This window comes from Oenanthe melanoleuca, chromosome 26, assembly GCF_029582105.1.
Source record: "Oenanthe melanoleuca isolate GR-GAL-2019-014 chromosome 26, OMel1.0, whole genome shotgun sequence".
Lineage (NCBI taxonomy): Eukaryota > Metazoa > Chordata > Aves > Passeriformes > Muscicapidae > Oenanthe > Oenanthe melanoleuca.
In genome coordinates, this window is record NC_079359.1 from 1,462,750 (window position 1) to 1,475,986 (window position 13,237).

The window sequence follows — 13,237 nt, forward strand, 5'->3', positions numbered from 1 at the left end:
GTGTTCTTTGGTGGAAGATCTTTGTATACATTCAATCCTAATCTATAAAAAAGGATGAGTGGAGCTAGCAGGAGCATCCCTCAGCCAAGGGCATCTCTGAATGAACGTGCTTTAAGGATTAAATAAATCAAGGTGCATTTGGCAGAACACCCACCCGTGTATTCCTCAGCCGAACACCGATTCTCACCCTGTTAAAATCCACATTTTGGGGTCAAACAGGGCGTTCCCTGAGCATGCGTTGAACTGAGCGGGGATTGCGTCATTACCGTGGAGATCACCACAACACAGCGGCCGTGCCCGGCAAAACCGAGCTAACCCCGCAGTGCCGCGCGTGGCGCCGGCGGTGCGTGGAACAGCGGCACTGCCGGGGTGACCAAGCGCCCGAGCTGTCCGCGGAGTGTCGCTGAGTGTCCCCAAGTGTCCCCAAGCTGTCCCCAGAGCGTCCCCCGCCGCTGAGGGCGGGGCGGACATGGCGGCGCCGCGCTGAGGGCGGGGCGGGCCGCGCATGCGCAGCCGGCCCCGCGCTGCGTCTGCGGTGCCGGCGGGAGGGAGCGGAGCGGCCGCGGCCGCGGCCCCGCTGCGGGGATGGGGCAGCTCCCGGTGCCGCCGCTGCTGCTGTCGGTGTCGGTGCTGCTGCTGTGGCAGCTCGGCGGAGCCCGCGCTCAGGGTGAGCAGCGGCCGCTTGTTCTTCGCTGCGGGCGGGCGGTGCTGGTGGGGAAGGGGCGCTCAGGGCCGCGGCCGGGAGGAGGGATCGGGATGGGGATGGTGCCGGTGCCGGTGCCCTGCTCCCCGCCGTGCTGAGGGCGCCCGGGGCCTGCCCGGAGCCGTGAGGGGGAGGCAGGAAGGAAATGGCTCCAGGGCGGTGCTGGTTCGAATCACGGAGCGCTGGCACTGCTGGGCTTGGGAGGGAGCTCAGGGCCCGTCCCTGGCACGGGCACTGCGCTGACCCAGGACTGGAACCTGTGTCCAGCCTGGCCTGCAGCCGCTTCTGCACTGCGCCTTCTGTCCCTCAGCCCCGCTTTCCTGTTCATTAAGAAAGGACAAGGAGCTCTGAGTGGGGCCGGCTTGCTTGTTTTAAGTCGTGTCTTCAAAAAAAGACAAACAGACCAAAACTAAGATCTGGAAGGAAGTGCATTGTCTGGGTAGAATGACTAAAGAACTTGAGGAAACACTGACTAACGTGCCCTATACACATGTAGAGCTGGGCGCAGCTAAAACCTAAATTAAAAATGGAAAATCCTTAAATATATCCTCAAAACCTCTCGAATTCCTGTGTGTCCCGTGCTGTTACACCTCAGAGTGTCTCTCTGCTCGTTCCCTGCTCTGCCAGGTGAGTGTCCCAGGCCGGAGCGGCTGCAGTACGCAGAGCTCGACGCCAGCTCCAGGGAAATGCAGAATTTTCCCGTCGGGAGCCGAGTCTCCTTCACCTGCCGGCCGGGGTACATGAGAGTGCCGGGGATGTCGCTGACCTGGACGTGTGGAGATGACTTGCAGTGGTCACCCAAAGGCGTCTTCTGTAAAGGTAATTTCTTTTTTGTACCCTTTCTTTAATAGTTTAATTGATTTGCAAGTGGGAATTTGGGGTTTGTTTTGAACAAAGCTGGGAAAACGCCGGTGTGGGTAAGAGCCGTAAGTGCCAAAGAGTTTGTGTTTTTATATAACTACAAAAAAAATATAGATCTTTTTTAATTTTCTTTTTTTCCCTCCCCTTTCCCCAGCAAGAAAATGTACGTACCCAGGAGACTTGGAAAATGGTTATTTTGATCCAACAGATCTTTCATTTGGTTCAAAGCTGACATTTTCTTGTAGGGAAGGGTAAGTGTTTTGCTGAAGTTAATAAATCCTTTTTCTTTTTTTCTTTTAATGTTTACATCAGATTTGACCCAAACTCAAGTTTTCTATTCCAGTTCTGACCTAAAATCTGAATTCTACCTGTAGCAAATGAAATTACAGCTAAGTTTAATTTGATTTCCTGGTTTAATTACACTTTGCATCAACCCTAAGCTTTTTAGTGAGATTCTTCAGAACTGGAGTGTTACCTCTAGTGACTTCTTTTAATGCTCCTGTGGCAGAGGGAGTAAATATATATTCATCATCTTTCATTATTGAATAATTAAGTCAAAAACACCAAGGAGGTTTTTTCTCCTTTTCCTTGAGTATTAGTAATTTTAGGACTTTAATATTAGAGGGTATTTCTGAAAATGGTGAGACTTGCACAGTTCTTTAGTGATCTCTCTTTTGCTTCTGTTTTGCTTTCAAAGTGAGACTGTCAGCAAAATAAACAAGATTCTGTTCTTGTTACAATAAAACCTTGGTGTGTTATGTCCCCATAATGAGAACAGAATTAATTATAAATTATTAATTATAAGAACCAATTTTTTGGTGCTTGTTGGAGAAATGAGAAATTTAAGTTTTACTTCTTCAAACTTTTAACCTGTCTAGATACAGGCTACGGGGTAAGGAAGAAATTTCCTGTATTATCAAAGGTGGAGGTGTTGACTGGAGTGGACTTCTGCCTTACTGTGAAAGTGAGTAAATTACTTTAATTACTGCTGTGTCTCATTTTCCATTCAGAGTGGGATATTTCATTTACAGACAGCTCTGCTACCAAGTTCCCAGTGTTAAAAAAATGGGGAAAACAGCAATGATTTTTTTTTTTCCTTGACTACTTGGGTTGTGCCTGAGGAATGACCACTGAGAAATGCTTTTGTGGTAATTACCTGATATTAAAATATCCTCTTGTTGAAGTGGAGATTCTTAGCGTGACTTTGAGTAGCTGTGTCAGGTTTTCAATGAAATGATTTGAAAATCAAGGCTTGCTCTTTGAACACAGCAAAACCAATCTGACCAATTTTTGGGCTTTCTTTACAGAGATTCCTTGTGAGCCACCTCCCAAAATAGCCAATGGGGTGTATGAGGAGAGAGAGAGCTACGTGTACCAGAGCTCAGTGACCTACAGGTGCCTGGATGTGCCCAGTGGCAGTGATCCCTTCTCCCTCATTGGCCCAAGCACCATTCACTGCACAGCTGATGCACACTCAAATGGAGTTTGGAGTGGGCCACCTCCAGAATGTCGAGGTTATTTGAGTTTTCCTTCTTTATTGCAGTGTCTGGATCTTTTTTTGGAAGCAGGGTGGGGTTAATGGGCTTTGCCTCTAGGAAAGAAGGAGCAAATGCTCTGGTACAAAGTTCCAGTGGAGATCACATCAGCATGGTGGATATTGATGGATTATGACACAGAATATGACTGAAATTTAAGTTAAAACTTGAAAAATACCTGTGTGAGTGTGTTGTTGGTAGAAGTGACAACACCAAAGTGAAGGAACTGGGAAATCACAAATCCTGCAGAAGATTTGTGCCAAGGGCAAGGATGTGGGGGCTGGATTAGGAATTGTGAAAAGCTAAGAAAGAATTAAAAACACAGCCCCTATGGAAGTGCAGGAATCAATGTTTTTACAAAGTTTTTCCAAAACAACTTGTGGAAATTGGCACATAGGGAAAGATGTTGTGTTAACAAATGTTTCCAAGCTTTGGTTTTGTTCATTAACAAATATTTGTGTAACCAATGCTTTGCCTCTTTCAGTGGTCAAATGTGAAGACCCCAGAGTTGAGAATGGGAGAAAAACATCTGGATTTGGATATTCCTACACTTACAAGAACTCAGTTGTGTTTGAGTGTCTTCCAGGCTATTTTCTGGTTGGAGCAGAGGTAATTACCTGTGAAGAAAATAGCATCTGGGTTCCTCCAATACCAACTTGTGAGAAAAGTAAGACTTCCTGTAAAATTCCCTTTTCTCTTGTGTGTTGAAAGAGTTTTAGCTAAAATCATGGTGTTCTAGTGATTTCATGGGGTGAAGGCAGGAGAAAAGGTGTGGAATGCAGGAAAAATACTTGGTACAGAAAATTAGGAGTATACAAGGAGGAAAGCTATAATATCCTTCTGGAGTAGTTGAACTTTGTGTGTGTTTTTTATGCAGCTCTTCAGCTCCTACTTTCTAGAAATTATTCTAGAACTCAGAGAAATAATGAACCAGTGTGGATTTCTGAGTAGCCACATCATAGGATTGCATTGCCTTAATGAATACCTACAGTGATGTTTGAGTTGTCTAGAGGGAATATTTGTACTTAAAATAAGGTTTAAACTTTTGATATGTGCTGAGCTATTTTTCTTACATGAAGGTTTCTTGTATTTGTGGATTGAGTTACTGAGTTATGAAGCAAACTTGATTCTCACTAAACTTGTTTTAAATTCCATTATTAGTTACTGCAGATATTTGTCCTGCCCCAAAGATCCCCAATGGGGTCCTGGTTCCAAGCAAACCTTCCTATGGGAAGGGAGAGTCTGTGCTGCTCAGGTGCAATGCTGGCTGCTCCTTCCCTGGTGGCTCTGCAGAGGTGACAGTGACCTGTCAGGGACAGGGCTCCTGGACTGCTTTACAATCCTGCACCTGTGAGTAAAATTGCTGAAATCAGGAGCACACTGACAAGTTTTAAATACCTGATGTAATAACACATTTTTTTTTTCTTCCCCCATTTTTTTTCCAGGTGAGTCTGAAGGTTCTGGTTCCACACCAGTCATAAGTCATGGGATGGTGACAACTGGACAAAAACCCTCCTACTCTGTGGGGGATTTCATCACCATTGAGTGCTACTCAGGGTACACCTTGCATGGGCAGGCTCAGATCCAGTACATTGGGAACAACCAGTGGGAGCCTGCAGTGCCAACCTGCCAGCTCAGTAAGTGTGGACTGCAAAAATACACCCAGGAAAACAATCCTTTATATTCAGGAGAAATCATTTCATGCAGCTTCCTTCTTTATGTTAATGTAAAAATAGGGTTTGATAAAATTACTTAAAATATTAATGTTCTAAGTTAAATAAATATTTAAATTAGGCTGCTTCAAAGATTGTGTTGATAGAAGTAGTTGAAATAGCTCTATGAATATTTTTATGATAATGTTTGAATAAGATGCACCTGTGTTCCTGTTCTGATCCTGATTTTCTGTTTTTAGGTGGATATGTTATAGCCATCATCTGTTGTAAGTATTTTCTAAAACCTTAAAAAATACAATACAAGCTATATTTTTTTATGTGAAAACCCATTTTTTATTCCAATCACCTGGGATTGCAGCAGGGTGATTTTGGAGTTTTAAAGCTGCATGATTCAAAAAAAGATTGCTTATCTATTACAGCTGAATTTAGTGTGAAATGTGTATTTTCTCACGTGGTGAGGTCACATTTCAAAAGCTGTTTGCATCAACTTGGCTACTTTGATAAAGTTCAGAGTTTGGGTTTGCTGGGGGTGTGAGTAAATAACTCTGCCAGTGAACAGGAGTGTTCAGTCCCTCCTCTCTCCTTGCTTTTGTTATCCAGATTTGTATAAACTTGGAAAAAGTAATTAGTATAAACTTGGGAATAGTAATTAGTATGAACTTGGGAATAGTAATTAGTATAAACTTGGGAAAAGTAATTAGTATAAACTTGGGAAAAGTAATTAGTATAAACTTGGGAAAAGTAATTTGTATAAACTTGGAAAAAGTAACATTAGGGCTTTGTTGTTCCTTTTTAAGTGTTTCTGAGCTGGTGGGGTTCTGCCATCTTGGTGGTCACTGGTTCTGAGCTGAACTGTCTTGCAGAGTGAAGAATCAAATATTTTATTTACATGGCTCATTCCATAAATAATTTGGGGTTTTTTGGGGGTAAAGGTGGGATAGACCTGTAGATGAAAGCAAGGCTATTTCTGCAAAATTTTTTGATGCTTTTTTTGTGAGCTGGAGATGATCTTTATCACTCTAAGGCTTTTTTTTTTTTTTTTTCCATTTTAATTCTTCCTAAAGTGATTGTGATAATTGTGATGCTCCTGGCAGCCTTCTGGATCTACAAGAAATTCTTCTCACAGAATGGGTGAGTAAACTTCCTTTTTCTTAATACTCCAAATTTCCAAATGACTGAGCCAAAGCTGTGCTGATGTTTGAGTTTCCTGAGCTTTGTGTGCCCTTCCTATGTCTGATTTTGTGTGAGCTCCTCCCAGCAGCTGATGGAAATTAAAGCCTAACCATGAATTTGATTTTGGTTTTGGATCTGCTGTTCAGCTAAGCTGCTAACTAACACTTGCACTCATTTCAAGGAAGGAAATCCCTGTTCTTAAGCTGGTGTTTGGCAGTGTCCACTTGCCAAGGAAAGCATTTTGTCCATCTGCTTCAGACATGTCAGTTCATCTCCTGAAGCCAGGGGGAGTCTTGTTGTGTGGGCTTGTGCTGCCAGGATATTTTCAGGTTTTTCTGCTCCTCCTGCAGCCCCAATGTTGGTGTCCCTGTGTTAAAGACTTGCAAAATCAACTGTAAAATATTATAAGCAATTAGTGTTCTGTTTTTAATGGGCTATGTGGGGTGTTTTAAACCTTCAAAACAACTGAGGTTTATGTATGGTTTTTCATGGAGGGGCAGGAGACTGAAATTCCTCTTTGTGCATTGCTTTTTGCTGTGATGTCTGATTTTATCTTCTGGAAAAAAACCTTTTTGTCAGAGAAATATTTTATAAAATGCAAAACACTTTGGCAGTCCAGAGCAGATTAGGTGGTACCCAGGGAATGTCAGGATAAGCATCTCATCAGAACCATGTTGTCTTTTTCCAAAATCTGTTGGGATTTACCTGGAGTAGGTGGAACAAAGGAAGGGATGCTTTAAATGAAGCAAACCAGAGGGAACATTGCATTTGTAATACACAGAGGACTTGTGGGAGGTGGTTTATAACCAGGGAGGTTGTGCCTTAGACTTTTAAACAGGCAGTGCAGTATCACCCCAAGGGCCAGAGTGTGCTGCTGGGCAGCCTGGAGCTTTCAGCCCCTGCTTTTACCCAGTGTTGGATATTCTGCAGCCTGAGGGGTCAGAGAAGAGCTCTGGCAGTTCCATGGAGAGACTTCTCAGGGGGTAGGGATCTAAAGCAGCATCATCAAAAATGAAAGAATGGGACATTGCTGAATATGTGACAGCATGAAAAGCCTTGTTGTGCCCAGTGCTTCCCTTCATCTTCCTCTCTCTGGGAGCATCTGACTCTTCCAGCTCTCTCTTGTCTCAAAAGCCTGATCTAATCTCCTTTTATTAAAGCCTCCATCTCCTGTTCAGTGTTCTGAGTTCCTGGTGCAGCTGAGCCTTTGTGAGCTGTTGTGCTTCCCTGATCCTTGCTGCTTTGTAGCCTCCAAATGAGAGCAAATCTTTCCTTGGCCTCTCTCTCTTGTGTGTTTAAAATGCACTTGGATGGATTCAATTAGACCTTTCTCCCCTTCTGCTGTTCAGCACGTACACAGTTGATGAGAGTTGCAAGGAAATTTGTATTTTAAAAACTAATGTCCCAGCTGAGATGGAAGAGACTGCAGAAATGAATTAATGAAAAGGTATAACTTTCCACTTCATTTGGACTTTTTGCAATGCAGCTTAAGTGTCTTTTTTATTGTGGTTTGCTTGGAATTTCAGGAGTGTGGAATCCATCTAGCTGGGAGCCTTGGCTTCCTCTAGGAAAGAATTTTCTAACCTTTCATTCATTCTGAGAGAACAGGAATATATATATATTCTTATGAATTATATAAATATATATATTTATTTATATACTCATTTATATCCTATGAATTATATATATATATATATAATAAATATATAAGGAATTATCATTTAGCAGTGTCAGTAAGAGCTGCCAGTGGTTGTAAATCACATTTCTTGGTGTTGTGTTTGAAGAATGAGTATTGCCTGCAATACTCAGAAGAATGTCTGCACCCATCCCAGTGGTGAGTTACTTTTCTTAGCTAATTAATAATAATTGGAAGCTGGAAACCACCTTTGGACACTAAAACTTTAAAGGCAACTGTGCATCCCTTCAGAGAAAACCAGATCACATCTGAAGTATTGATTCATCTGCATTTTTGCTTTCTAGAAGAGAATAAATGAAGGGACTAACAAGATCTTTTGAAACCTTCTTATGAAAAGGTGATTTCTTTTTCAAATTCAGAGTTCTGTAGCCCTGAAAAGGGCCAAGATACAATTGCTGGAGTCCTCTCCTGCATTTTAACCTGATGCTCAGTGCAGAGAGATGCATGTGATGAGTGTTGGGCTTCCTCCTGCACTTGTGTAGGGTCTAGTGAGCTCTTCCAAAATCTGCTTTTTCAGCCTAGTTTGAGCAGAGCACTCTGCAGACAGGACAGCTCAGTTTGACTTCCTTGCCAGGACTTTGTTGTTGCTGGAACTACAAATATTTTTTCAGCCAGCATCTTCTTTTTTTTTTTTTTTTTGACTTTTCTCCATTGCACAAATTCTGAGGTGATGGGTTCTCTTATCCAGCTTAATGCAAAGGTCTTTTCATGTGCATAGTCTTGATTTTACTGACTTGTCAAGGACAAGAGAATTTTCAGTATTTTTGGTGAGTTTTTATATGAAGATTAAGCTTGGAGTTTATTCCAAAGTAATGTATAGATTAAGGAATATCATCTTCACTCTGAAGAAAGATGTTTCTAAGATAGGATCTGTTCTCTGGGTTAATTTGGCTTATTTTTGGAGAGAAAAAAGGAGTCAGGAGGTAGAATTGGATTATTCATTGCAATCTTACCTTTACACATGGTAAGGGAAATTCCTGGTGTGTCAGAACAGGGGGAATTCTGGAGGTTTTCTTATGGAATGTGGAATTCCTCAGAGACTTGGAGTAATAGCACTGAGGTTTGGTATGGGTTGGTTTTTTGTTAAAGCAAAACAGGAGTTACTGAAGAACTTGGGACATATAAAAACTTCATTGTGAATTTTAGTTTTTGTATATTTAAGTGTTGTAAAGTTGCTGTTAGTGGACTGCAGAATCAAAATCCACACAAACTAATACTTCATTTTGGTTAGAAAATAGGTACTAAACAGCACACTATAATGAAAAGGAATTTCAGGGTGCACCTGGTGGAGTTATGGGAGTCCTGTAACTGTTCTGGTGTTAGTTTTTGGTAATATCAGTCATCACTTGAAATGATCCCTTTGGATCAAAGGCTCTGCAGCTGCTTGGGACATTCCTGAGAATTCAGTAGCTGAATGAAGCTGAAATCTCCTCAGTCCAGCAGGTGCTTGGTAAAGAGAGGCTGTAATGACCCAGTCTGTGACTTCACTCAGCTTTAATAAAACTAAGGATGTGCTTTGAGTGTAAATGTGAAACTTCTTGCAATGTAAAACCTCTGATCTGCCTTGTTTTTTTGTTTGTAGGAAACGTGACAGCACTCCCAGTTCTGCCGAATATAAGATGTATAAAGCATGAGTGACCTTGTGGGGTGGGAGGGATTTGCAGAGGAATATCAGAGCTGGAAAATGCTTGACTGCCCTTGCAGTGAGTTGCTGTCCATGAGTTCCTTGTGCTGTGTCTTGCTGTGCTGCTGAGCTGCAGGAGGAGGTGTGTGATAGGATCAGAAGTGTTTGTGCACACAGATAACACAGACAGACCCTGCTTTCCTTCTGGGCCCCTCCCTGTCCTTCTGTGCTGGTGGGCTGGGGAAAGGCAATACTGTGGCATGCCAGAGCCTGTGGGAGTGCTGCAGTGTCACTGTCCCAGTGCTGCTGCTGCTGCCTGCTGCCTTCAGTGCCACCTCTTTGCTTACAGATGATGTCCAATATTCTCCCCCTCTGCTCACTCAAACCTGGTTGTCCTTCCCATCCCTTTTTGCACTTGGGATGGTGTAAATGGTTCTGTTGTTCCCTTTGTGCTCTGAAATGTGTGGTTGCTCATTCCCTGGAGAATCTGGTGCCATTTAAGGCAATGTCTTTTGGAAACTATCACAATTAAGATCTTATATACTCTACCTCTTTGTCTGCCAAAGTTGGTTGCTGTATATATAATGAATTAAAGTGTGCCTTGAAATCAGACTTTTATAGCTTTTCCTTTGCTTCTGAGAAGGAAAAAAGCCATATATATTCTGATTCTTTGCTCTAATCCCCCAAAAACTGCAGTGGATTTGTTGGAACTGCAAACTGAAGGATTCTGTAGCAAAGGCATCCCCTGCCTGTTGACAGGAGGTCCCTAATTATAGGAACTGCTGAGAGCTCAGTGGTAGCCATGTCCTGTCATGAGCACAGTGGAAGTTCCTTAGGGTGCTTGATTCTAGTGAGCCTTGATGTCAGTTCTGGAGATCTTCTGTTGCTTTCAAGGATAGAAATGGGTGCTGTGTCTTCCACCTGCCTTGCTTCTTCACTTGAACTCACATACTCTATATTTTAACCTCTGGCTGCAGACTGGGATGTTAAATCAAGCTCTAAAAAGCTGCATTTAGCATCAGCTTGCTGTTTAGAAGCAGAAGCTTTTCCCTGTCACTTTTCAGTGGAAGGAAAGCCAAACCAGTTCAGTTGTGTGAGATGTGGTGGTCTCTTGTTTGCTGCTTCTCCATCAAATGTTTTAGAGTAGATTCTGACTCCTGGAGCTCTCACCATGATGTTTGCCACTAGTTGAGACTCACTGCTACAACCAATTGCTCAGCAAACCCCAGATCTTAACTAGAAGAGGTTTTAGCTTCACAAGTCTCACTATCAGCTCCAGGCAGCTTCTGATTTTCACAGAACACCCAAATAGTCTCACTTCAGATGCCTGAGGCAGCATTGAAACTGCTCTGGCTTGTCTGTGGCTGCTTGGCACTGCTCTCCCTGTCATCAGCAGCTTGTTGGAGTGGCACAGAGCTGTTTGGGGCTTTCTGGGGCTTTTTGGGACAATCCCAGCAGTTGTATTGTTGGAGTTCATAATAGGCTGTGCTTATTAGAAAGGGGCTTTGGCTCTGCAGGAGGATTTGCTGCTCGTGGCCTGGCTGATAGCTCAGTTTGAGAGATGTTTGTAAACACTGGGATGTGTGACTGGGGCTGAGTGTGGTGCTGGTCAGGAGCTCAGCTTGCTTTGTGTGGCATCTGCAATGTGCTGAAATACACTGGAATGTTCTTAACTGGGAAGTGAAATCACTGTACAAAGTGGCCCTTTTTTAATTCTCCTTTCTGGATGTAAAGATTAGCAATGATTTGTAATATTCCAAATAAAAATGTTAAATTATTTAGCAGTAAGTGTTTGTCTTTCATTCATCACTGTGCTGAGCAGCTCTTTTCCCATTGTTATCCAGGTGATTTTTCATGTCCCAAACATCAGGTGGAAGCTGCTGAGATTGACGTTTGCAATTTGTGCACAGAGTTCCTCAGTGTAGGGGATGGGTTTTAGTTTGCTGAGTGCCTTTTGGGGTTTTCTTTTACATTTGCAGAGAATTCCCAGAACCTCCAAAATTTTACAGTGAAAATAATGGTGAAAAGTTGATGGAGAAGAGGAAGTTTATCTTGGGGCTGCTCTGGTGGAACACTTGAGGCAAAGCCCAGAGGGTGTTTTTGGCACTTCTGTCCAGTGTGGGACAAATGCAATCCTTAGGGAATGCAGCTCTGGTGGATTCACTGTGGAGGACAGTGGATTTAGGAATTGTGTGAATTTCACACTTGAAATGTGCTGAACTTCACGTGTGGAGTCAGCTGCCTGATAGAGTGAAGCCTTTCAGAGGGTGGAATAGAAAAAATAACTTCATATGCTGTAGTTCCAGTTTGTGGTTGTGATGCTCAGAGTGAGTTGGTGTGGAAATGATGCCAGACTGCACAGGTTTGCACTCTGGAGTTTGGGCTTGCAGTGAGCATGGATGGGATAAGCAGAGTTGCCAGAGGAAGTCCCTGCCCATGGGTGTGGAATGGGATGATCTTTAATCCCAAACCATTCTGGGATTCTGCTTGTGGTTCTATTAATCTGACTTCAACACTACAAATTAATTTGGCCTAATTGTCATGAGTCCTGTGCTGCTTTTCTAAAACTCAGTGCTGCATGAATTATTTCATTTTGGAGTCTGGAACTGATAATTAAAGAGCTGTGAGCTCTGTGCTGAGGGAAAGGCTGCTTGGAATAAAAATGTGTTGTTGCCATCTGCTGGTAACAGGAGCAGTGGGAGCAACTAAACAGGTCCAGAGCTACCTGGTTTAGGGTTAAATAATGTGAAGTGACAGTGGCTGGTGGGTTCTCAGTGTCACACTTAAAATCTGTATAGAATAAACCCTGCTCATGGCAGGGGTTGGAATTGATTTTAAGGTCCCTTCCAAGCCAAACCATTCTGATTCTCGGAATCTAAATACTTGTGAGGGTGTTGAAAATGGAGCTGGGGGCTGAAATGAAGAGACTTGCAGCACTTAGGTGTTGTCCAGCAGGGAATCAGGTGATCTCTCTACCTGAGACAGAGCCCAGGAACATAGAGCACACAATTTTATTTCAAAGGAAAAAAAAAAAAAATCTGTGTAAAGAACAGGTTAAGGCAAACAAACAGCACATGGAGTAGAGGTGGTCAGAGGTTGGGTGGCTGTGTGGTCACACCCAGGCCCTGGCTTGCTCGAGTTGAAGAAGCTGAGTAATGTTTGAAGAGATGCTTCTCTGTGTCTGGAAGCATCCCATGCTCACTTGGAGGAGATGCTGACTGTCCTCCTTTTGTGCAGGATGTTCAGCCTGTGGGGGAGCTCGAGGTCAGAGAACAGCAGAGCAGTGTTTGGGAGCCAGGTCGTGCTCTGATGGGGTTTGTTTGTGGCTTGGGGGGTGAGGGAAGGAACTTTCCCATTACTGTTGCTTTTCCCCCTACATCATAACCGATTTCAAATGGTGCTAGACAAAAACTGAGACTCTGAACACCAAGAGAAATCGGTCAGCCTGTGTAAGAGACGTTTCCTGGCTCAGAGAAGGATCCTCTTGGAGATGGCAGCTATGCATTCTTTAGAGATGACTGCTCAGTGCTCTGATCAAACCTTCATCCACACAGGGATCAGCTTTTCCATGGCTGGGCATCAGGGAGGGCAAAAAAAAAAAGAGTTCAGCTTCTTTTAGTGCTTGGGATGCAGGGTGGAGAAGTGAAGTATTGCTAGGAGGTACCAGCAGCAAACTGGAAAATGATTCTGGAAAAAGGAGTGGGGTCTGTGTGTGCTGGAAAATAATTCTACTAAAAGGAGTGGGGGCTGTGTGTGTGTGCTGGAAAATGATTCTGGAAAAAGGAGTGGGGTCTGTGTGTGCTAGAGAATGATTTCACAAAAAGGAGTGGGGTCTGTGTGTGCTGGAAAATGATTTACATAAAGGAGTGGGGTCTGTGTGTGTGTGCTAGAGAATGATCCTACAAAAAGGAGTGGGTGCTGTGTGGCATCTTCATGGTGCCCATGGCAGAGGGTTGGAACAGGATGATCTTT

At 43.4% G+C, this 13,237-nt stretch overlaps 1 protein-coding gene across 2 annotated transcripts; it reads left to right on the plus strand.

Annotated features, from left to right (window-relative positions):
* The first annotated feature begins 490 nt into the window (after positions 1–490).
* CD46 (CD46 molecule) lies at positions 491–11,053 on the plus strand. 2 transcript variants are annotated; one of them, XM_056511413.1, is made up of 12 exons: positions 516–667; positions 1,331–1,522; positions 1,719–1,815; positions 2,443–2,528; positions 2,872–3,078; positions 3,584–3,766; positions 4,261–4,449; positions 4,545–4,736; positions 5,012–5,038; positions 5,837–5,903; positions 7,926–7,978; positions 9,224–9,293. In XM_056511413.1, exons 1-11 carry the CDS (start codon positions 586–588, stop codon positions 7,933–7,935), a joined length of 1,332 nt encoding a protein of 443 aa, XP_056367388.1. In that variant the 5' UTR covers positions 516–585; the 3' UTR covers positions 7,936–7,978; positions 9,224–9,293. The 2 variants fall into 2 exon arrangements, with proteins under 2 accessions (XP_056367387.1, XP_056367388.1); XM_056511412.1 differs by lacking the exon at positions 7,926–7,978 and having other exon boundaries at positions 491–667; positions 9,224–11,053.
* Positions 11,054–13,237: the final 2,184 nt, after the last annotated feature.